The 25,275-nt window shown below is 45.9% G+C and overlaps 1 protein-coding gene and 1 pseudogene across 1 annotated transcript; both read left to right on the plus strand.

The window, feature by feature from the left end:
- Window positions 1-3,237: 3,237 nt before the first annotated feature.
- LOC126545566 (uncharacterized) lies at window positions 3,238-24,960 on the plus strand. The gene is made up of 7 exons (XM_050193490.3): window positions 3,238-4,390; window positions 6,719-6,788; window positions 9,029-9,075; window positions 12,742-12,859; window positions 17,518-17,579; window positions 20,586-20,661; window positions 24,636-24,960. Exons 1-7 carry the CDS (start codon window positions 4,274-4,276, stop codon window positions 24,863-24,865), a joined length of 720 nt encoding a protein of 239 aa, XP_050049447.1. The 5' UTR covers window positions 3,238-4,273; the 3' UTR covers window positions 24,866-24,960.
- Window positions 18,092-18,240, plus strand: LOC126520967 (U2 spliceosomal RNA; annotated as a pseudogene).
- Window positions 24,961-25,275: the final 315 nt, after the last annotated feature.

Consider the following 25,275-nt stretch of genomic DNA (forward strand, 5'->3'; position numbering starts at 1 on the left):
CTTTTGTGCGTTGACTTGTTTTCAAAATGAATTGAAGTGTTTCCCATGCGCTCAATTAGAGCCGTGAAGACTATCGCGTGGTTGCGGAGTCTATTTGTTTCTTACAGATACCCCAACAATTAATTTTTGATAACCATCACACTTTACATCGCAGGAATTCCAGGATTTCCTCGATGCCTGTGGTATCCGGCGCACGTTCAGCCCACCTTGCCGTCCGGAATCCAATGGCGCTGCCGAAATGTCGGTGTAAACCGTTAAGAGCAGCCTTCGCAAGCAGCTGATGCACGACAACAAGGGAGGGAACAGCAAATCGCTGGGGGGTGAGACTGAAAGGCTTCTTGCTGGTTTATCGGACAACATCTAGTACCGTAACAGGCAAGTGTCCAGCCAAATTGTTTCTGAAACGAACGCCACGCACGAGACTGTCCTAGCTAAGGCCATAGTTTCGATATGATATGCAGAGCAAGCAGGAAGCGGTAAAACAGCAGCATGACTAAGAGATATTAACTTTTCGTTCATTCAGGGAAGGGGACTGGGTATACCTGAAGACTGTCAGGTAAGAGAAGGTGTCATGGACGGAAGCGCGCTTGGTGCGGCCACTTAGCCATGTGACCTATCTAGTAGAGACGCAGAACGCAGTCCGGTACGTTCATGTTGACCATTTGCGCTCGCGAAGTTCACAGCATGCAGAATCAAACGTTGGTGCGGGAGCCGCAGGAAGATACGGGACCGAGGTAGTTGTGCGTCATCGAGAGGCCCCAACCGCGCCCTGGCAGGCGCATCATGAAGCGTACACGGCAGCACCTCTCCCCGAGGATGCAATAACACCGCACCCGCCACCACTAGACGGGAAGGAAGTACCACTGCCTGCTGTCCACAATGACCATCCTCAGACGCAAGCCGAAGCGCCTTTCGATCCTCCAACAGTGCTGCGAAGACGTCAGCGTGCCCGGAAAACACCATGGAGACCGATATGGGTCTCACGATTTCCGTCACTGAAGATGATTAATGCAGACGATGATCTTGGGGGAAGGAATGTGATAGCGCCTAGTGCATGACGTGCTACTTCGTCATCACATGAACTAATATCAGCAGCGGATAAGCAACCGCTGCCTAATGAATGCGCGCCAAAAGAATAAACGCTGATTTCTTGTTTTGCACTGGCCACTGTTGTTTCTAGAGCACGGCTTCTCGGTTGCCGCAGTCTACTACACATTAAAGGTACGGTGGCTGCACCTGGCGTTGTGACGATGTAAGCGAAAAGCAGCTCTGCCATGGTGACCCAGTTAGTTTCGCGTGTATGCTGCATCTTACTGGGGCAAGTTTGTGGCTCTTTTTATGCCCCCCCCCCCCCCCCCCCCCAATAACATCTACGTTTAATCGGTACTCGCGATTGTCGACGAGCGATTTCCAAGAGTGATAACGGCAGTCTGTTTCTTGCGCTGGTAGATGCGCAAAAGATGGCGCCGAGAAGCTCGGAAAGCAGGAACTTTTAAATCGAAAATTCCGCCTTCTGAATGACTCAGGACAGGCTTTGCAGCCACACATTTATCTTTAGTGCGAGTAGGAGGCAATCTGCGAGCGTCTGTCGTGGTCTCGCTGGGAGCCGGTGGCCACCATTGTGCGTGGTGCACCATCGCGTCGACTGAAGCCGAGTTGTGCCGGAAACGTGCAGTCGTTCGTATATTTGTGCTCTAAAAAGCAGGAAGTAAGGCCTAGAAATGGGGGGAATGCTTGGAAATCGGATGTTTTCGTCATATTTTATGTATAGTATTGTTTGGGATGAGCCTGGTATTTTCTACACCATGTTTGTAAAAGTGAATTGCTTTTCTTTATAATGTCGCTCAATCGCCACTTTCGCACGTTTCGCCTCTACACCCATTTTTTTCTTTAATGCCTAAATGCTAAACTGACACATGCTTGCAATTTACTTTTTACAGCTGATGCCGTCCGATGAAGCTTCGTACGGGAGCTACTGCTGCTTACCTGGTGCCGCAACATTGGATGAGCGCACCAAGATCCCCTGAACGAGGCTTTATATTGAGCAAAACAAATATTTCCTCATTTCACAAGGCGTATTGCCTCTAATTTATGAAATTTCACGTTGCACATATTCGATCAAGGCATGTAAGGATGGCTCGCAGTCATTTATTTTATTAAAAAGGAAGCCACAGTTTCGCCCGAAAGACGAAGCATCGATTGCGATAGCAAACTAGTAGACAGCTATACGAAGTAAGGATGGTAGCTTTATAGGGCGTATAAACTCGCAAACATTCGTTTATTAAGTTAAAAAGCATGCTTTCACGTGCGCACAGGCAAACATAAACACATCTCACTCAATGAGCGCGAACACATGCTGTCGAAACGCTTGGTTGAGAAGTGTGGCAGCAGCAGAGAGCGAATGGACCTTCGGGCTGCGTCTCGCTTCAACGCAAACAAAGCGCGACAACACAGCGCGCACAAAACTATGAGCCTCCGGCGAATCTAGACTCTGTACTCATCGCAGATCGCTTTCAAGAGTGCGCCCGCGTCATACTCAGCAGCCGGCGAAGTAACACGTCCCGCCGTTCCGCCATTGTTGCGTTTGGCAGCGTGTTGCTGTAGTTCCCCATTCTGCGCAACGTCGTTTATTTGTTTCTAGCGTAATCTGTATTCACGCTGATACTCTGCATTCCTGCGTTTCCGTTCGTCTTCTCTAAGCGGCTGTGGTTGTCTTGGCACCATAACGGTAAATGCGACAGTGATTCGGCAACACGAACTGCTGAGGAAGGCGGCAAAATGCTAACTGAGGAGGCAAGCAAACTACTGCAGGTGGCGGCGCCAGGTGCGCTGACGACGTTCCGATCCGAAGCCGCGGCTGCTCCACAGTTCTGGTGCGCGCATGCCTGGTTGTACATACACTTCACGTGGTCACAAAGACGCGCTCGTGCCACTGCTCGCGCGAACGTCGTCGTCTTCTTCCGCAGCTGGCTGGCTCTATCTTGAAAGCGATCGTTTTATGCGAAGGAGGAACGGACGGACACTTTTCTCGTTGGGTTACCATAGAAATGCTTACGCATATAAAAGTACGAGTAAAAACTTTCATCAGCAATGGCTCATACCCCCCTAACAAACAAAAAAATTCACCATGGAGAACGACATGTAGAAAACTGTGATCATCAATTGCACATACCCACGGAAGCAATTGCTCATACCCCCGTAAGCAAGCAAAAAATGCAATGGCTCATTGTAAGGACACATTGTATGTACCTAACAGCGCCCAGATTGGACATCGAGCGTTTCATGCGAATGCATTTCTCGGCACTGGCAAGTGACCGCACCACACCGGTCATCATTGTCGGAGATTTTAACGCTGACATTGCCAAGTAAAAAAAACTGGTGGTTTGTCCAGTTCGTCGCCGATGAACGTCGCCACTCAGCCAACAACCCCACATGGAATGTGCTTTGACCTCACGTTGACTAAGAACGTTTCTGCGGTTAAAACTGAAAATTTAGCCGTATGACCACAAAGCAGTGGTGACGATTGTTACAAAATAAATGTTTTCCAAAGTTTACTGTTTCTCTCGTCACTGTATCGTAGGTGACGGTCCCCCCACAGCTTCGCTGACCAACCACCTTCACAAGATGGAATGGGTCCTGATTATTTATTTTTATTTTTTATTTTATTTTTGCCTTATCTAAGTGCATCTAGAATGCAAGCGAGAGCTTGCGCGGACAAAGAACGCGCGAAAAGAAGACATCTCACCAAAGTGACCGAATAATGTTTTCGCATTCCTGCACTTGAGCAGTATGAAGTGTATCTGCCGTATTTTAAAGCTAGCGCTGTTCGTAAGAGCAGAATCCAGCTGATTATCGTGTCGAACATGTCATTAGCGGATTCGATTGACCAATGGCAAACAGCACTTAAAGAAACAAAAGGGTTTTTTGGATCATTAGTCCCCAGAGCCTCATGCAGGAAATTACATGAACACGCCCACATGTGCGCACACACACAAAGCACACCCAGGGAGTAATCGCATTCGGTTCGGCGAGGTTCTGCAAGTTTAGCGCGGCCATTCGTGATATCGTTATTTTCGGCCTTGATTCACGTTTAGCATATATGTAATGACGTTACAGACCAGATTAGTTTATTCTTTTTGGTTTATTCCTCTTCGTTTTTTTATAGTCGCACTACGAGTGCACTATACGAGGCGCCCGACGGAGTCACAGTGGGAAAGACGACGACGACTATGTAGGCGCGCGGCAGCATAGGCGAACGGTGGTGACTGGCCCTATGGGCGGCTTTATTTCGACGCCATTGGCGCAGCTGGGCTTGATATCGGCAGAGGACGATCGTCCGGACTCCTCGGTGCAACCTGCCACCCGGTCGAGGGTCATGCAGATTAATCGTGTAAGTGTTCGCTTTCAGCATTATATCATCGCAAACGAACGGAACAAATGGAATGCTTCTCTTTGGGCCTACCAAACCTCTTTGCTCACGAAGCGCGTTCTGAAGAACCGGCGCCCGTGTTAAGCATCAATCCATGTAGACGCACGGGCACGTGTGCAAAAAGGGCTTGTTAAGAGAACAGACATTTGGGCAAGTTACGCTTCAGCTTATGTAAAGCGCAAGTAGGCACAACTAGCGCACTTGTCTTCATTTCCGTCCGTGTGTCCCTGTGTGTGTACATAAGATGAACGCTTGGTCAGCTGCACCGTGGATGCACTGGAATGCTAGCACTGTTCTGGCTTTTCAGCGTGGCCGTAGCTGAGCCCGTTGAGAAAGTGTCCAGGATAGAACTGCAAAAAGCGTAACATGGCAACGCAGCAGGCCTTGGAGCACCCTTGCTCTGTCCCCTCCCTGTATTGTCATGCAAGCTCATTTCGAAATGCGTAGCTTACGAGAAAAGCACGATTGCGTTGGGGAGACGACAATGACTTGCATGTAGGTTTCCAAGATTTTGCTAGTTCATTTTCTAAAAGATCGCCCTATCTGACAGGGAGTCGTCAGTGTAATTGACTGTTGTAATGTAACGCAGTGTGGTCCGCCGCAGTAGGGGGGCGTGCACGGGCACATTGTGCGCTGATCAACTCGGACGCTATGCGTGCGGAGCGCGACGTGGTGAAACCTTGAAATGACAGCCACGGAACGTATTTCCGACCTATGTTAGGCGTGACGCATCCCCGCCTCTTTCAAGCTGTGCGCTGCTTCACGCGTCATGAAGGGCGGGGATGGCGCCGCAAGTGCTTCCAACATAAAAGTATGTCTCAAACGGCAGCCATGATCAAATTTTCAGCATGGCATCTAATGGAATAGAGGCGGCGCCGAAACTACAATCAAATTACGCCGTATGTCTTCGCGGCCTTATGTTCATTGCTTAACCTAAAGCTAAGCCAGGCCTCTCTACGTTCCTTTGCATCTTATGAACCACAAGCTTGGCATTTAAATTTAAAGAAGTTACCACCGCTTGCTACGGGAACAATGACCCAGTGATGCTAACGAGCTTATTTTCAATAGTAAGGACGCTCGATACGCATTCGTTCTTTCGGCGCCGTCGAGTGGCCGTGGTAGTGGCGGCACATGTGCGGCTCCCGCGTGGACGATCGCAACACCTTCAGCGACGAGCAGTGCGTTTGGCTGCAGAAACCACTAAGAGGACGCACCGTCATGTTCCGCTCAATCCGCTCTGCCGGAGCCAGGGCAGCGTGCTCTAGCGTCCACTGCTGACATGAGCCTTGTGCGTCACGCACATTCGCGTTCCGGCTGAACAGCTGTGTGCGTACGTACATACCACACTGCATTGCATACGCTGGTCTGAGAGCAACGGGTAGTAAATGTCAAGCTAAATCTATCTAGCTGTATCCTTGAGAGCTCACAAACTCCGGCGGTCTGCCAGCGGTCTCATCTCCTGCACCTCAGAGCTGACGCGCGTAATGCAATGCAGATAAATACGGTTCCTCTGGATAACTTCTCTGGGTAACGTCTAACCACCTTTCTTTAAAAAAGAGGCTTTGACTTTTTTTTTTTCCAGATCCTAAGACGAGCCCGTGTTCAAGCGCACTTGCTGTATCCGATAAGCAGGAAATGTCAGCATGTCAGTTAATCGCGACGGTGTCATGCCTAGCAGACGTAACTTGCGCTTCCAGTGAACTTTGTGCGCACGCGCAACTCTTGCCGAGCCCGTCGCTTCGCGCAGTTATCAGGCACTGACCGGCCGGCCAGTCAACGCTGGCGCGGTACTGCGAATGTAAACTGTAGTGTTCTACGCAGATGTGCAAGTTGGCTTTCCTGCAGTGAGTTTTTGGAGCTCACGGTCGAACCAGCGTGACATAGAAGGCTTCGCTTTAAAATGCATCGGAAGGATAGTGGGGAAGCAGCAGCGCTGCTTTATAGTCGAGCCCATGACAACAGAATGACACTTGCGGAGCTCTCAGTTCAGCACCACAGCAGCTGTTACTGCGAGACTCGAAAAGACGACGCAGAACACCCTTTAAGCTGTCTTAATCGTTTAGCAGAGCCGGCTTCAACAAATTGAGCATTGGTGAGCTTGGAAACACGGTAGACCAGGCGATCGCATGCAAAGCAGCATGCAAAGCGAAGCATCTCTCTTACCGTCTTCAAAATATAAAAACTCACTTAAAACTACACATTCTTAGTTTGCATCCACAATTTATTCCTTCTCACTTGGACCACGCTGGCGCACGCTTAAGCTGTGCTAAATGCCCTATTTTTCTTTAGGAGACACATGGTAGCAAGACGCGCACAAGAATACGCGTCGTCCTTCGCTCGAGAAGCTCGTCCTCGTCCGGTAAGTTTCCAACTTTAATTTTTCCTGCCTACATTCTGTGAGAAATCTTCAAAAGAAACTTCGACGAACAAAGTTTTCTTTTCGCTTGTTATTGCACGCCGAGTGTACATTACACGGACTCTAGCTCTGGTTTAGTTCTTATACGTGCATATAATTACCTGTGCCATGCTATAGGCCTTTTCGTGAACTTGACGTAGAAATTAAGGGAGTTATACGAAGAAATGGTAAAACAAGTTAATTAGTCAAGGTGTGGAGTGAATCGATCCCTGAAAAAAGCTCGAAATTTGTTCTACGTCAGCCTGTATACAACTGAATAATTTCTGAAATGGTTCTTGCTATAATTACTGGAAGGAACTCTGGCGTTAGTGTGCATGAGAGCTCCAAGCATGGCGACTCAGCCAACGTGAGGATGACTGCTAGTTAATGTCTAAAACTTGTCCTTATGGTCTCACACGGCTTTGTGGATTGCAAGCGGGTGATTTTCAACACTGCCCTAAAAATTGAACAGTTAGCAATAATAACGCATGAGTGAAGGGGCTAATTGCAGTGTTTATGAAATTATGACTGCTTGAGATTCAGAGAGAAAAGTCGCAGTTTCGCCCGAAAGGCGAAGCACCAATTGCGATAGCAAATTCGTAAACAGCTATACAAAGCAAAGATTATCACGGTTATCGACCGTACAAACTTGTAAACATTCGCTTACTAACTAACAAGCACAGTGTCACGCACGCACAGATAAACATAACACATCTCGCTCGTCGACCGCGGAAACTCGCTGTCAAAACTCTGGAGTGAGGAATTGCGGCAGCTACAGCGAGTGAATTGACTTTTGTGGATCTCTCGCTTCAGTGCGAACGAAACGTCGAAAGGAAAGCGCATGTGAAGCTACCGGCTCCACGCGCACTCTGCAAGCATCGCAGATGACTTTGAAGATGAGGCCAGCGCAGGCGCGCACTTTGGCCGCGTCACAGATAACCGTTCAAGATACGGCGCCCGCATGGCCACGGCGTAAGCAGCGGCCGCCGTAGAAGCCTCTCTCACCTCACCTCCCCCCCCCCCCGTACCTCGCTCTCGACAGACGAGGCGCACGCGATATTGAGCCGCGTTCACTAGCTCACCTTCGCACTATTTTACTCATGCATAGAGCATGCGGCGATGACTTTATCGCCCTTGTATTTTATACAGAACCTCACGGCGATGACGACGACGACGCTAATGGTGACGGCATAAATTCTCCTGGAGTGCGCATATAATTGCTATCGCAATAATAGACCGCAATCACTAACTTAACGAGAACATTTGAAGCCTCAAGCATGAAGATTAGACATATATTCATGTACTGTCATTTTCATAGAAGCACCCGAGTTCCTTATAGTAATTTTCGTAGGAAACTCTATTCCTTAACACCGCTGCAAGAGCGTTGATGGCCGCGCATGGCAACGCCCTGAATGGGGAGACGCAAAGGGATGCGTCCCAAAAAAGGTGGTGAGGAAATTCGCTCAGCAGTTTCTGGCTCCGTCCAAGGGCCAAAAGTATTCAATCTGTGCGTTGTGCCGCATTACTATAACATTTCTCTGTACTGTGTCTGTAATTGTAAGCCCTATAGATTAGCACTTTATAGTCACAAGAACTAGCCAGAATAGTGATGTTTACTACTTTCTTCCACATCTTAAGGACATATCATACCTATTCGCGATAACCATGCACGAAGTCTTTTCGGTAACTGAAACAATTTCCGCATTTCGTGCGTGCATTTCATATTTGCGAAGTCAATAAGAGACAATAATAAGTTCGAGTTTTCGTGCTGGTTGCTTTTTTTCTTTTTAGGCGAAAGATGTAGAAAGTGACATAAGTAAATTTTCAGCACGCATAATCAATTTCTGCCTGAATGGAAGAAGGATAACACGCAGACTCGACGATGACAGGTCCACCTAACTCAATGCCGGCTTGCACTCTAAAGCCACCACCTGATATTGATTCAAAATTCAAACGTCATTCAAGTTGGCTCACCCATATTTTGGCTCACCCATACTCCCCGACCTACCCGTACCAGTAAACTTGGCTAAGCCTAGTCAAACAAAGAGGGATCAGAAATCTTAAGCTTTCTCTTTAAAGCTCGTTATTTTTTTATTGCCGGTAATTAAATCTTTGACAACGCAAGATCATGGCTGCTATGCAGGTATTCAGTGTTTCTCGGTGTTGTTCGTGCGCTTAACCATATTGCTTCTTTCTTTGTGTAGACACTACCGTGTCAAGCGAAAGCTCCCAATCATCTGAGTCCTTACCGGTGAGATTCGTTTCCTCTATTTTGCAGAGTGCCGTCAAAATATGTTTTCGCACTTCAGCGTAAAATGTTATCCGTTTCTACCCAAAACGCGTTATGCGAAGCACTCGTATCAGCTGTTGCTGCACCGAGGGCCCAGTAGTTGTGGGAGACGAACGCATTATAATGTAGTTTACTGCGTGTGGCATATCATTTACAGGCTGGGCGAACCTGATATTACCTTCGGTCTTGCTATCTGGTGACGAAAGAAGCAACAGCTGACTTTTTTTTTTCTTTTTCTCACGTTGACGTTCCCTCCCCGCTTCACGCTGTGCCTAGATCCACGGCCCTGAAAGCGAAATTAGGTGATTGAGGGTGTGAAATTTGAATATCAATATTTCAGAACAGAAATACTCCGGGAGAATCAAACAAAGTGAAGTTGTGTTAAAATACGATTTTTTTTTTTGTCATTTCAAATATAAACATTGCCACGTTCGCTATGAAAGAAACATACATCAAAAAAGAGTTTTGTTATATAGGCGTTTGATTACCCCAATTATTCGCAAAGCTAGTCACCTTTGCAAGCGTATTTTGCGTAACTTGCATCAAGTTTTTTAATCACTAATACTTCTACTTTGAAGACCCACTATATGCCGCGCGGTGGCTCAGTGGCTATGACTTGTCGCTGCTAAGAACGAGGTCACGTGTTAGATTTCCGGCCGCAGCAGCCACATTTGCATTCAGGTGAAATACGAAAAAAACGCTTGCGTACTTGGACTTGGTGCTCGTTAACGAATCGCCAAATAATTCGAAATCTTGCACTACGATGTTCATCATAAACGGGTCGGGGTTCTGGCATGTAAAACTCCAGAATTTAGTTTACATGCGTACACCTTACCTACATATTATTACATTTATGCAAGTGTATCCACATAAGCATGCTCCATAACCTTTTCATTCTTGGCGACATTTACACGCTGCATGCGCCTTACATGTCTTTGGACATGGCAGGGCTACCTCTAAAGTGAAAATGTAAATTATCGTCCGCCCGACTGTGACACAAAGCTACAAAGTACTTACTGGCTTTGTAACCGCAGAACGTATATTCCATATTCCATATATTCCGTATATTCCATATATTCCATATATTCCATATTCCGTATATTCCATATATTCCGTATATTCCATATGCCATATTCAAGGTCTTCGTGCTTCGAGTTGGCAATCAATTTCGGCCGAGTGCTGCTACCTTTTAGGCTCCCGCTTAGTTCAGATGGCAGAGCCGCCGCCCCGAAAAGGTGCCGGTTGCGGTTTCGATCTCCTGAATCGGGACAAATTTTTCGACCTCGAAGGCTCCTTTCAGGCAAACCAGAATGGGTTTCCTTTGCAGATTCGTGCCACTCTCAGGTGAACAATCTTTTCCTATCAAATTTGTTTAATATGTTTTTACATGACTGTGCGCATAAACCACTGTTTAATTATACCATCTATTGCACTAATGAGGCCACTTCCAATTCGCGTAAACATGTTCTTATTAATTTCGGCGTACCCGCTTCAAGCGTTTTGGAGCCACTGCGAATAACATCTATCATCGAGACCAGTGGGCCAATTATTGGTCCGCGGCGGGTGCTCAGAATTCCAGAATAGCGAGTCAAACTGTACTATAGTCAGACTCCGCAACTTTAAGGCAACAAAGTTCTCCAGTGCAGTAATTGGACGATGCTTGGGCACTGCGATGTGCAAGACGGCTTTAAATATTCTGTACACTGTACACTGTACACTGTACACGTACACGTAGGCTCCGAGAACATTTCTGGTACCCATGCTACAGTAAGCGCATGTCCAATATTCAGCTGCACTTTCGACAGTTCTCGCATTGTCCGGTGGAGTTTGTTCGGCCAAACAAAGTTCGTTCTGATTCCCTCCCCTGCCCCAAGAGTTTTCAAGTCACAGCAGAAGAAACGAATGATTTTAATTCCTAAATAAATCGTTGTGTTCAACGTCACCATAACTGCACAGTTTGTTACATGAGAGATGTCGTACTGGAGGGCTACGTTTGCTAAAACCACCGGGAACCGTTGGCTGTTAAAACCAGCCACCCATCGGGTGCAAGAACGGGGGACCATGTTGCTTTAGCAGGGAATGCGCTACAGGTATTGTTGGTTTAAAAAGCTTTACCAATGTGTCGCGATAACCAATACACGATAGACAATTTAAAAATGTTGTCAGAAGTTGTCAGTACAGCGTCCACCTCAATGTTCACCTCCTCCCCGGCTCTGTGTGGAGTGGCGGGCGAGGAGGAAGGACATCGAGGCACCCTACAACTGAGATGTGGCTTGATTTCAACCCGGAAGTGGTTTTCGCTTGCGGTCTCCCACAGACTTCCGTTTCCCGGAAACCGTAATCGCCCAGCATAGCTCCACCCAGGACAGCACACACATCACGTGTCGACGTATATGTATAGTAAGTTGTACTTCCCTTGCAGATGTGGCGGTTGCCAGCTCTTTTCTATACGGAATCGCGCATCGAAATAAGAAATGCTACCCAAACATCCTAGCTGCAACAAATATAGACATTCAAAAACGTCATTGATATAATAAACGGAATTAATTTCGTCGGCTCTTTCGATCGTTCTATAAGGCGAATAGCTTTCCTTTGTTCTTTCACCCGTTTTTGTGCCGAAACTAGCGCCTTCGTCGTCGAGTGCTAATATGCCTTAACTATAGCCACGGACAACTCTCTGTGGCAATGACGGTGACGTTGAGTTTGGTGGCTTCTATGCGGTCGCTCAAGCCGAAAACGTTTATTGCACTTGACGACATCCCAGGTTTCATCGTACGAGGGTGTGCGTGTTGGACCCTCTTGTGCACCTTGTTAACTTACGCTCAGAGCGAACTGCAGGAAATTGTTGTTGTCCAGGTGCGTACGTGTGGCGACAGTGAAAAAGTAGAGAACTACACAACGGTATCGCTATTTACTCCGTTCGCCAAAGTTTTAACACGGAGGAGCCGGCCGCGACCTCGCTCTCATATGTGCACAATGTCATAGCAATGAACCACTTTGACGGTACCGAAATGTTGTCGCAAATGAGCCATCGGGTCGCAACGTGCTTAGTTTATTTTTGGCCTATGACCAACCTATTGCTCGCCCCAATTCCTGAATAAGTGACAAAATAGAGTGGAAATTCAATTTTCTCGCGACTTGAGTGCTGAGAAAAAATATTGCGGCTTGCTTCAAATGCAGTCAAGCACATGATAAGCAGTTACTGCCTTAGAAAATTCCTACAGCTCACGCTTTCTACTTACACTGTATAGTTTGATGAAATCAATGACCTCTTATAAAGAATAATAATAAGAATAAGGAGAAGGAGGAGAAGGAAGGGAAGAAGAAGAATGACTTTATTTCCGTGTAGACAATGATGGGGAAGAGATTTAAAGAGCTCGAAATGGCTTTCCCCGGGATAAAAACATGCCCACTTTTTTTTTTGTAGTGGCGAGCTGTGGTTGCCGTGTTTCACATTCAGTATTGGAGTGAGCAACAGTGGTTAACGATAAATACAGGCAGTACGATACAAACGCGAGACACTATGTGTAGTCGTCATCGTAAAGAATTTTTGAGTAAATACAGCTGTTCGTCCAATCATTTGTGATTGACGCCGTTGTCTCTCTCCATGCGTCTTGGCCCTTTCAGTCTGATATCGCCAGTGAGAGCGGAAGCAGCAACACTAGCCTCAGCACCATGGGAAGCTCGTCCTTCGTTTCTTCCTCGTCTGACTCATCGTTTGGGCTAAACATCATCTCCAGTGCCAGTAAGTTACTTGCAAGTCTCAAAGTGCGCGATAAAACAAAAAGTGGTACGCGATACCCTCAACTAAAGCTCCCTATGCTCCGACCGTATTGTAATTAGCAGGTAACGTTGCAGAAGCTGCAGAAGTAGTTCGGTCGTAGAAGTCTCACGCCGCGTGCGTCGCTGTGCAGGCTTCTTTCTTTCTTTCTTTCTTTCTTTCTTTCTTTCTTTCTTTCTTTCTTTGTTTTTATTTGGCGACGCTTTCTACAGAAGTACTACTTCATGTATTACAACTACAACTTGTGAACGTAACGAAAGATCAAACAGTGAGCTTCGAGTATGCGACGCACTATTGTTTTGGTCGCGAGCGCAAGTAGTGCGATGTGGTCGCTGCTCCTAAAAGAAGAAACGTGTCACTCCGCTCGTTCGATGGTAAATTGGTTGAAATCTGCGACGGCTTAATTGTAATAATTAAGCCATTATTAGCAACACAAAAGTATAAGAATTATTATTGTGTCGATCTAGACGACGCATACCGGTACCATTCGTTCAAGTATGACCCCTTATTTCTTTTCTTTTTTCTTAGTTTTGAATGCTAGTGTGACTTAAGTTTCTCTAGACTTCGTGCCGTTTATTCTAATTACGAACTCGGTTTTAATGCGGTACATACGTTTGGATTCGCAAGATGTGTAGAAAATGAAACGAGGATCAAATAAAGAAAGAAAAGTTCCGACAACGGATGTCTCTGGAGTCATCGTTTCCACAAAGGGACTTGTTTTCTTCCAGCCGATGAAAAGAAGCGCCCTTGCGGAAGCGTTATCTTTAGGCCTAGGCGTCCTTTATTCAGCCGCAGTAGATCATATTTCGATAAAAGTACTTAGAAAGAAGAATAGGAAAAACTCGGACCGGTGCGGTGCTTGACCCGGGGATGTTATTATATTTTTTTTTTATATTAGGTCGCATTTCGATGGTGGCGAAATGCGAAAACTCACGTGTACTTAGATTTATGTGCACGTTAATGAACCCCAGGTGGTCTAAGTTTCATGAGTCGCCCTACTACAGCGTGCCTCATTATCAGATCGTGGTTGTGGCACTTGAATCCCAATCATTTCTTTTGGGTGTATTCCAAGCACCCTTTGTCAAAATGTGTGTCAGTACGCGTCTGTCTTTTAAAACCTACTATTATTTTGTCTGTTGACACGCGTACATTGCTTTGCTTCTTTCCATCGACCGCTTTTCACCGGATTGTCATTGGCAGCGTTGCTTACATGAACGCGAGAAGAGGCGTATCGCTTTGCGCATTCGCGTCGAAGTTAACGGTGGTATGTTCAGCTAGAAAGGCGAATCGCATTAATGCAACAGGAGAGGGTAGTTCGAGATAGAGCAAGACCGTCTCGGGTATTGCATGTAAACGGTGGCGTATATTGCATTTAGGGGGCAGACTGCCGCCGCTGTTTGCTCTCCTCCACCCATCGGAAGAACGCTAATCACCGAAAGCTTATTGCAGATTTCTTTCTTTTTCTATTTTTTTTTTTTTTTGACGAAAGGGAATTGAGTCACATGAAAAGTTAAAGCCAATTTTTACAGTGCAAGAAGGTGAGGACAAGAAACAGCGTGCTGTTTTGCTAAGCGACATGTAAGCGCTGTCACATAGCATTACCGTACTAAGAAATTGCGGTGCACTGCCGTCCCATGGACTGACGCAAACGGGACTGCTGTTATTCAGTTATAGCCAGTCGTAAGAGGCGCCTTCTGCGTCAAATTTTGTGAATGTAGTCCCCGATTCTACAAGTGAAGCAGTATTGTGTAATCAAGGGCACTATAACGTAAAACTATTACAAACTTTTCTATTCCAATTCTGTAATCAGCCATCCGCGATTGGCCAAAAACTTTTCTGGACCGCCCCCACTTCACCTGTCTGTCACGCGACGTCACGAAAACCGCGACAGCTCCCCATCTGATATGACGTATACACACTGACTATGCATGATTTGACCGAAAAAAGAAAAATAGTTGTTTTTTATTCGACGCCTTTTCGCCATTAGCCCCCGGCTATTGGTCAAAAGTTTTCGGGCTGCACCCACTTCACCTGCCTGTCACGCGACGTCACAAAACAGCAAAATCTAACGCGTCAGAGTGACATGTACGCATTAAAGTGGCATTAATATGCCGAACAAAACTGAATTTTCTTCTGAATAGCCGCAGGCTGCCCCGTTCCGAAAGGAATAAAAGATGGCTGCCGCCGATCGCTCAGGCGCCGGCTACTCGCACCTGCCAGAGAGCATGGGTTTATTTGCGCGTAATGAAACTTCTTGCGTGGCCGTGTAACGTTTTCGAGCACTTTCGGCACGTTTACGACCTCACTCTGCCAACTCTTCTTTGCTTAGGATGCGCTTTAGCATCATTCTTAAGCTTCCGTTGCATGCTGCCGCGATTTTCGACCAGCCACCGTAAGCTAAGTAAGGGTAAGCGGAGCAATCCCAGACGCCGGCACCACCTTCTTCATCCGGTTATCGACTTTCAGTGCAGTGGCTCGGTCCTCTAGAATCCCTCTCCACTTGAGCGTTCTCCTCGCCTCTTGTCAGCCAATTAGACAAGACAAGCCGCTCAGTGTAGGCAATGTTATTCGTTCTTCAAGCAAACAAAAGTGACCTCCTATGAACGAAGAGAGCGTTTGATTGGTCTGTTCTGACAACCGTGCGGGTTACCGCCCGGTGCTTGAGTCGGCGGTTACGCAAATTTGACGTCAGGAGATTGGAATAAAATCATATTGGAATAATTTTACGTTATAGTGCCCCAAGTTACGGACATGACGTGAATTGTGCTGCAGCGATTACTCTAGAATGTGGGATGATGCATTTATATATAGAGGACCGACTTGGCCCGTGACATTCGTTCTGCTATAAGTATTGCCTCGGCTTTCTGGGCACAAGTTCACCCAGTAATGAGTTTTAGTCTAAACTCACCATTTTAGCACTATCCAATTCTTCACCGTCACTACAACAGGACACTATCATGTCTCTGTACAGGTATTAACTCGTACTAACTTCAGGAACGACGAACGCGACTAAATATCTGAATATGAACATAAATACGTGCGAGGGCTGACTAAATGCGAGTCTCCGTGAATGTGAATGCGAATGAATGTCGACAGTAGCGAGTGCCTCAGGGTAATTTGGATTGTAAGGCTCGTGTATCAACCCGATCGGAACAAATAAACTTATGTGAGCCGAGGAAGAGTAGGATTAAAGGCGTTTTTTTTTTTTTCTCTAACTGCGATGCTTTTATTCCTGTGAAACCAGACTTGTGCGCACTACGGAAAAAATGTAATCGTTTACAATTACTTCATTTCAAAAATGTAATTCGTTGTACTCCCGTATTACTGCCCCACGCAAGTAATTAAGTAATGAATTACATATACGTTACTTTTCTGGATTCAATATTTCATTAGCGTACAAATAGGATGGGCTCGCCTGGATTTTTCAGTGCCTCCTCTGCTGCACCCCTTCGCACGTGGTTTATCATCACTAAAAATTGGTTTTCGAAATTTTCGTCGCTGATATTCCCTAATTTTTTCGCGGGGTCATCAACACCGACACTGGAGGCTCGCTCAAAGCGCGCGCTAGAGGGAGGGGTAGCGCTGCAGCATGCGAACACCCGACGTGCAAATTAGCGAAACGAGGCCGAAAACCATCCAATGACAATGGAGAAAACAATCCCTAACCTCGCTATGTGGGATGTTCTGACGGGGTGGTGCCTAGGCCGCGTATAAACGCGATATCGTCGCGGGATGCCAGATGAGAAAGCGATGCCGTTAATAAAGGCCGCGCGACCTATACCGTATAAATGAGGAACCAAATTACTGCGCGCCCTGATTTGCCTGTCGAAACACATGTATTCGCGAAGCTGCTGCTTGGCGCGAGCGCTGACGTCCTACTGTGGTCCCAGCCAATTTCAACTATAGCCAAAGGTTCGTCGCCTGCTATAGCTTTCCTCGTCATTAAAGTAACTGGTTGTATGTAATTAGTTAGCGAAAAAAAGAGTGAATTTCAGTGAGCGTTACCGAGAAAAACAAAAGTAATCGATCAAATACAAAAATACCGATAAATATAATCGATTGCAAGTAATTATCTACACATAATTTCTTACGCACGAGTCGATGTGAAATCCGTATGGTGTGCCTTTCTACCTTTATGCTACTTTAGGATGCATAGCAATCTTTCTTTCCTTCCATAAATATTGCCTAGCTTTGCGGATTTCCGCAAAACTGATTTTCTTATTGGTTGAAGGTGAATGTGAGCGTGAATGTGTGTATAGCTGAACACAGTATGGGATCTCCTAGTTTTGCGCCATAGGTCACTTGTGACAGGCACCAAGGTTATTTACGTGTCTCCCTTTTCGCGTTCTCCGCCGTCTCTTTCATGGAGTGAAGTTCAGCAGAAAATAAACACATATCTGTCCATTTATGTTACTGTCAAGGTCGCTAAACGCGCACCATCACCTCCGGTCTACCGTTTCGTATGTGTACCTAACACCTCACGGAATGATAAACACATAGTGCAGTAGGTCTGCTTCCTCACATTTAAAATTATCACGGTGCTACCATGATCCATTCGATTCACACAACCCTGGTGAACGAGTGACCTATAGCACATGTGCCCTTTCATATTTATCCCACAGGCAGCAGCAGCTCCAGCAGCGTGTCTTCGGATGAGCTGGCCACAAGATCTCCTCCGCACAAGGTCCGTCTTTAACAACAAGTTATTCGCGTACCTTTGCGTACTTTCATGATTCACGTCTCCTCTCTCGCGTTTGCTGTTCGAGATATTATATTTTCCTGTCACAACGAAACATGTGTGGATGGACAGTCGCCTTGGACTTCCTAATCCCATGCAGAGCGGTGCTTCTAACCAAACTTTTCTAGCACAAACTGAGCGAACAATTTCTTGTCTGGTTTTGAAATGTTTACATTGAAGTCTCCAACGATGAACACATGGGTAGTGTCATCACGGCTAACCAATGCAAACTGACTGGTCGTGAACGTTTAGATATCACACTTGGGTGTGCCTGGAGATGTATACACAGTGAACTTCACAATTACATGTTTCTTTTTTACGGCGCAGACATACACACAGTCGGTGGCATTGTCCTCTTCCGAGACAAAGGTGTATGGTTTTACATACATTTTCTTCTCTGCATATATGGCAATCCATTCTGCTTCTGAGTCCATGTGTTCTTGACAAACGATTCCAGCATACCCATCGACTTGAAACAATGCAACTTGAATGATTTTATTTCATTTATTATTAGTAGTAATATTAGGGGCGGAGTACTTGAAGCGTGCTTCATCTCCGCCGTGGGTCGGCCCGGTATTGCACTATCTCCGGGATTGGTCCACGCTCACTTTCTTTATTTTTGACGCACGTACATACCAATACACGGAACCCTAGCCATATACCTCTTCGCTGTAAAAGAAAATTTCCCCGGTGTTGTGTACACAGTTCGGGGACACGATTGTAGGCCAAATTACATCGATAAAACCGGACGCTTTAAGAGCATACTAAAACACCATCAGAATGAAGTGGTTTTTATGTAAAGCACTGTTCCTCTTAAGTCCTGACCGATCACCACAGAATTATAAGATTAATTAGAACTCAGCTTCTGTCATGGTCAAAGAAAAGCCTTCGTCATACCTGTTTTCTTTAGGATCAGTACACATAACAGTTCACTGCGCATGCCGCAACTGTACTGAAGAGCCCTCTCCCTGACATCTATTCGAAAATATGCATGCATATTTCATATTTTCCACAGGTGTGTGTCAGGTGTTTCTAGGGCAACTAAGTAATTTTTCAAAAATTTACGTGGTAGATGGTACATTTCTAGTCCTTGAGTTGGCCTTGTCGAAGGGTTGCCCGAGAAATCAAAATACATATTTGACTAATCAACAAGAATTCACTAATTAAGTTAACTAATTATCTGACGGTGCATATTGCAATTTACAAATTGTAATCGGTGAGCCTGTAAGGAATATTCCTTTGAAGATAATTCTTTGGGTGGCATCATTTTCGACAAATGCGCCATCAAACTTGCAGTAAAAATGCAGCGTCGTACCCGCTTACGTTTTTATATATTAAAAAAGAAACATTTTAAGCACAATACCATTTTACGCATTGAAGCACTAAAGTAACAGAACTGCCAAAGTATTTCTTCGTAAATATCGAGAATTATTATCCCGAAACTGGTGTCATCCTGAGAATTGGTTTCAATGGAATCTGCCTTGCGAGCTCCTTGGCTACCATTTGTAGATTGCGGCCTGTGCCATGTAGTAATCAGTTAAAAACTTAATCAATAAATGTTGGTAATTATTCGATTATGCATTTCGATTTCGCGCGCAAGTAGTGTCCGCCTGTTTGAGCAACACAGCTCAAGGATTAGAATTGTGCTATTCACTTCACATGATTATTAAAAAATTAGTTAAATGTTCGCCGAAACACACTGTATATCTGCTGTTGCTATCCATTTTGTTTTGTAATCAAAGCAACTGTATGGCGCCGATTATGTTGCATATTGAATTGGCTTTATCCTGCTATACAGACTTTTTCAGGTTCTCTGGGCTCATTAGCCCGCGGCCAATTATCTTTCATTAAGCCGTCTGCAACTTCAATGGTTATAACGACTCTATAAAGACCAAATTTTATCATAGGTTAAGGGAGCCTTCGTTAAAAATATCGCTTACACAACGTGCTTTGAAAAACAAGAGAAAGAGAATAACTTTATTGAATTGGGGAAAGGGGTATAGGGAATTAGGAGCTTGATGAGTGGCGCCCCAAGTCCAGGGCTCCACTGGCTTCTGCCGCTAGCCGAACGTGACCAAGAAGAGCCTTCTGCACCTTCGGGTCTGAGCTGGCGAGTTGTGCCTCCCATTGCTCTAGTGTGTTGGCTAGATTATACCTAAGTAGGCATTTAAATTCGGCGGTCCATTTTGGCATCCGCATGAGATGTGGAGGTATTCATAAACCTGGATTGATGATGATGATGACGATGTGGTACAAAGATGGTGGCGAGTCGCTACACAACGGACAGGCACGCCCGTACATCGTTGGGAAAATTTTGCTCAATCCTAATAAATTTGGGTAGACCCCCGTTTGAATCCTGCGGAGGACTAAATGTATGCTGACGTAGCTCAAAGCTCTGTTAAGCAACGTTGCCCTTTACTTATAGCGGCCACGTGGTGTCGGGCTGCTGAGCGCAAGCTCGCGGGTTCAAATCCCGACCGCGGCAGCGGCATACCGGCGGAAGCGGAATGCAAACACGCTTTTATGTGATGCGTTTGGTGCACGTTAAAGAGCCCTGGGTGGTAAAAATGAATCCGAATCACCTCTACTAGGGTGGTTCTCATAACCGTCCCCACAGCTTCGCGACATTATACCTCACAATTCTTTCCCGTTTTAACTTCAGTAAAGCCTGATTTCCCTGTTCATGGTTTCGCAGTATGAGTCGTTGCTGGGATCTTCAATGATCGTCAACGATGTGGCGCTCGCGTTAGAATTTTTTCGTAGCTGCAGGGCGGCCGGCAGTCGTCATCGGTGCTTATATCCACGGTTCGGCATAATATATATCGAGCCAATGGTAACTGGGTAAATACAGCATGTCAAATGGGGTGACAAGTATGTGCTCACACATGCGCAGATCGTGCGCGTTGCACTTTATTCACAAGTGTCTATGTATGTCTATTGCTCTCCTTCTAGCGCCCGCGGCGTAGGTGGTTGTTCAGGTCTCACCGCTGGAAGTCCTCTCGCCCCGTAGGCACTGACGAGCGTGCAGGTGAGAAACTGCAATCCGCGTCATTTCCGAGACATTTCAGGGATTCACGAATGGACTTTTCAGACGTTGGCTTACTACTATCTTCCAACTACACATAATAATTGCAAACTAACTCGTGAAGAAATTATTCTTGCATAAAAAGCTGCTTAACTCATGATTTTCTTTTGAGTTGTCTGTCTTGGTTTCGCTCGTCTACTTTCTAAACTTTTGCAGTTGGAATTTATAACGATTAAATTCTGCAGTCCCATGTATATATATAAGTGTGTGTGTATGTCTCTGCTCCACATAAGCGACAGCTCTAGCTCAGGATCTGCTCCGATTTTTCGGAAATTTAAAATGAAGCACGAAATATTAAAAATTCATATCTATCCACGAAAAACAGATATCGCAGTTCTGTAGAATGCTCCTGTTAGAGTACCTTGGCCGAACAAATTCCATGCATGCGCTTACGTGAAGCTGCAGTATCCGCGAGGGTATTGCAGAAGTCGTACTCACAAATTTGTAGTCTATATGTAAGAGTTCCGCATAATACATCTATTTCGTCTGCTTCGTATGCATTATTTGGCGTAATTTAACGAATCGTGATGCCATTTCTTATTGCGGAATTAGCGTGTTGTAAACTTGATACTTGAGCTCTTTCTTTTGATTTTGCAATCTTCTAACCATTGTAGGGGGAAAAAATGATTTCAGGACCTGAATAAGAAGTTTCCTTCCTATATCACTACATTTTAACTTTTTTATTTTAAGTAAAACAAATTTCATCAAATGTAGTTTTCTGGTTGCCTAGGAAATTACATTCTCTGTTTTCATATATATTCAGATAGGAACTCCCGATCTAAAGCTTTCTCTTAAATATAATCCACTCTACTCTACCTGCATGCATCCTCTTCTGCACCTAACTGTCTGTTGGCTCAATGGCTCTGGCGTTCTGGTTCTGACCACGAGTTTGCAGGCCGCTTGTCTTCGTGGCCGCGTCTTTCGCATTTAGGCGGAGGCAAAGTGCAAGAAAATAAGCAAAATCGGTGGTGATTTAGCGGCAAATGCGAGAGAAACGCGTTAGCATTACACCGCATCTCCCGGATCTGCGATTTAGACCACGTTCACAACGTGGCAAAGTGTTATTCAGGAGCAGACCCACTGCCGCCTCAAATCTGGCACTCTTGATGTCATTACGCAGTATACGAGGATTTTGTTTTCTTTTTTAGCCACGTGCCTGCACTCCTAAGTTCACGTGTTACGTAACGCCATCGGGCAAGACAAGCATTTTCCACATCCGCCCATCATGGCTCCTAGTGGCGCTGGCTAACACTACCAAAACTAGACTTAGTAAACATAAATACCCAAGTTAGTGGACGAATTGATAGCCGTTGCAGTAGCACAATTGGTAGTTCAACGCACGCGCAGTACGTATATTGTGAATTCGGCTCCCACCGGCGACAAGTCATGTATGTATGTATGTATGTATGTATGTATGTATGTATGTATGTATGTATGTATGTATGTATGTATGTATGTATGTATGTATGTATGTATGTATGTAGGCCGGAGCCCGGCCGAAACATCAGTGAAGTCCTGTTATTTTTCCTACGTGCTTCTATTCTTCTAACTAGTCCTGTGCCGGAACCTGTGATTCCATGCTGCAACGATATATATATATATATATATATATATATATATATATATATATATATATATATATATATATATATATATATATATATATATATATATATATATATATATATATATACAAACTCATATCATAGGGAGCCATGAAACACTGACACCAAGGACACTATAGGAGAAATTGCTTGTGCTTAACATATGAAATAAAGAAAGGATAAATTAATGGAAATTCAAGTTAATAAAAATACAACTTGCCGCAGGGGGGGGAACGATGCCACAGCCTTCGCATTTCGCGTGCCATGCTCTACCAATTGAGCAATCGCGGTGCCGTTTCCCCATCCACTTTCTTGGGTATTTATGTTTCCTAGTAGAACTCTGGGAGTGTCAGGCAAAGCCACCATTCACAGATCTCAGAACAACGGAAAGCTAAGCTAGTTGGTAAGGATTCATTATGCAAGAAAGAGGTGAAGTGTGTGGTGTTGTCCACTTCTCTACTCTTGTGTCCTGTCTGCACGCCTCACAGACCTCTGCGGCGGATGTGGAACATCCTTTCTTCCGCAGGCGTCACGAGAACGTGATCTTTTTTGGGTGAGGGCAACCGGTGAGTAAACCCACATGGGCTACCTGAAGGCATCAATGTTGCCGGATTCGAGATCCTCGTAGGTGGGATCGTTCCCCACCCAGCGGCAAGTTGTTTTTCATCCAATTTCATTTCCATTAATTTGCCGAGTCTTTATTCATTTATTAAACACAATTTCCCCTATGTTGTCCTTGGTGTCAGTGTTTATTGACTACTTATGATATGACTAATAAAAATCAGGCCCTTCGGGTAACCACCCTTTCTTCTCGTTATATATACATATATATATAAGTGACTATAAACTGATTGACTGATTGACTGAGAGAGCAGGGCAGCAGCAGCGAGCGAATTGACCTTCCTGCTGCCTCTCGCTTCAGCGTGAACTAAGCGGCGAGAGCAGAGCGCACACGAAGCGATTAGCCCTCGGTGCAACTAGGCTCTGTACTCATCGCAGATCCCTTTGAGGGAGCACGGCAGCAGCAGCGAGCGAATTGACCTTCCTGCTGCCTCTCGCTTCAGCGTGAACTAAGCGGCGAGAGCAGAGCGCACACGAAGCGATTAGCCCTCGGTGCAACTAGGCTCTGTACTCATTGCAGATCCCTTTGAGGGAGCACGGCAGCAGCAGCGAGCGAATTGACCTTCCTGCTGCCTCTCGCTTCAGCGTGAAGTAAGCGGCGAGAGCAGAGCGCACACGAAGCGATTAGCCCTCGGTGCACCTAGGCTCTGTACTCATCGCAGATCCCTTTGAGAGAGCACGGCAGCAGCAGCGAGCGAATTGACCTTCCTGCTGCCTCTCGCTTCAGCGTGAACTAAGCGGCGAGAGCAGAGCGCACACGAAGCGATTAGCCCTCGGTGCACCTAGGCTCCGTACTCGTCGCAGATCCCTTTGAAGATAGGACCCCGGTGGTTGAGCGCGGCCGCGCTATACGCAGCAGCCGCCGGAGTAGAACGTCCCCCCTCTTCCCTCCCCTCCCCTCGGTGCCTTGCGCGCCATGGTAGACGGCGCGCTCCCTCCCCGCTTTCCTCCCTGGTGCGCGTAATATGGAGCCAGCTTCGCCAGCTCACCCTCGCAAGCTTTCACTCACGCATACAGCATACAACATAAGTCCAAGGGCGATATATCGCCCTTGGACTTTATGCGGCCCATTATGGCAACGCCGACGGTGACAGCAGGAACGCGCGGGGAGTGTCCATGTAATTGTTGTCTCAATAAAATTATATTGTGTAACCTTTGGAAACAATATTCCCTTGAGGTTTCAGCAGGCAAACGCAGGCTCCCTTGCCTCTGTTCTCCTTTAAACTAGATTTACTTTGACGCGCACATGTGACAGCGCGCGCTTTCCTTTGAAGTGAAGAATCTTTGGCTCATAGCGATTTGGAAGTGCTTGTGTTACATGTGCATTAAATCGATTGAAGTGGAGGACTGTGATGCTTTCCTGGACAAACAACCTTTTTCATAGCCCCAGGACAAATATTTCTAAGCGTCTTCAAAGCGGTTCGTGGCGCCAACATGATGGCATCAATACTTAATTTTTAAATATTTCGAAGCCCTTGCTGCGGCTTGGCGCTCGGTTACAGATTACAACCACGAGTTCCAAAGTAAAACTTGCTTGAAAGTTCAACGCTCTTATATAAATACTAACGCGCTAATATACTAATATTTTTGTGTTGTGTGCTAAATGAGCAAGTGCCCGACGCTGCCTTTGTAAGTCGTCTACTCTTCCCAAACAACTGTTTACAAATCGATGCCTCCTTTCTGTACCTTCAGATGGTGGAGAGGCCGGCGCGAGTGGTGGACCAGGTGCTCCCGGCACCAGCGACGAACTGCTGTCGAAGCTTCGCGAGATGGAAGAGGCTTTGACCTGCGCCATCTGCATGAACCGGCGCCGTAACATGGCGTTCATGTGCGGCCACGGATCTTGCAGCAGATGTGCGGCCCAAATTGACATCTGTCACATCTGCCGACGGCCAATTGACAAAAAGATCAGGCTTCATTAGGCTCTTGAGTTGTACCAACTCGCCCAGCTTTTCATCCTTCTTCATTAGGCTCGCCTTCATGCTGGAGCGGCATAATTAAAATTCCTTTCCTCATACATGCTTGTTTATATTTCTTTTCTTTAATTTGCTATGATTACTACTTTTTTGTGATAGTGTACGTTCGACTAATTCACGCGGAGCGTGCCGGGAACAGTTCACGTTGCGAAAGTCGAGCGTAACACCTAGTTTAATACAGGGTAGCCCAGAACACTTTAGCCAGTATTTAAAGGTATGCCGATGCACTCCAAGGCGACGCCACCAAATGTGTTGCTGTCTATTGGATGGAGTAAGCCGCACTGTTTTTTTTATTCTGATTATTTGCATAATTAGTCAAACTTAATTAACCATCTTCTGAAGCAACGAAGTTAGGC

This window comes from Dermacentor andersoni, chromosome 3, assembly GCF_023375885.2.
Source record: "Dermacentor andersoni chromosome 3, qqDerAnde1_hic_scaffold, whole genome shotgun sequence".
In the NCBI taxonomy this organism is placed as follows: domain Eukaryota; kingdom Metazoa; phylum Arthropoda; class Arachnida; order Ixodida; family Ixodidae; genus Dermacentor; species Dermacentor andersoni.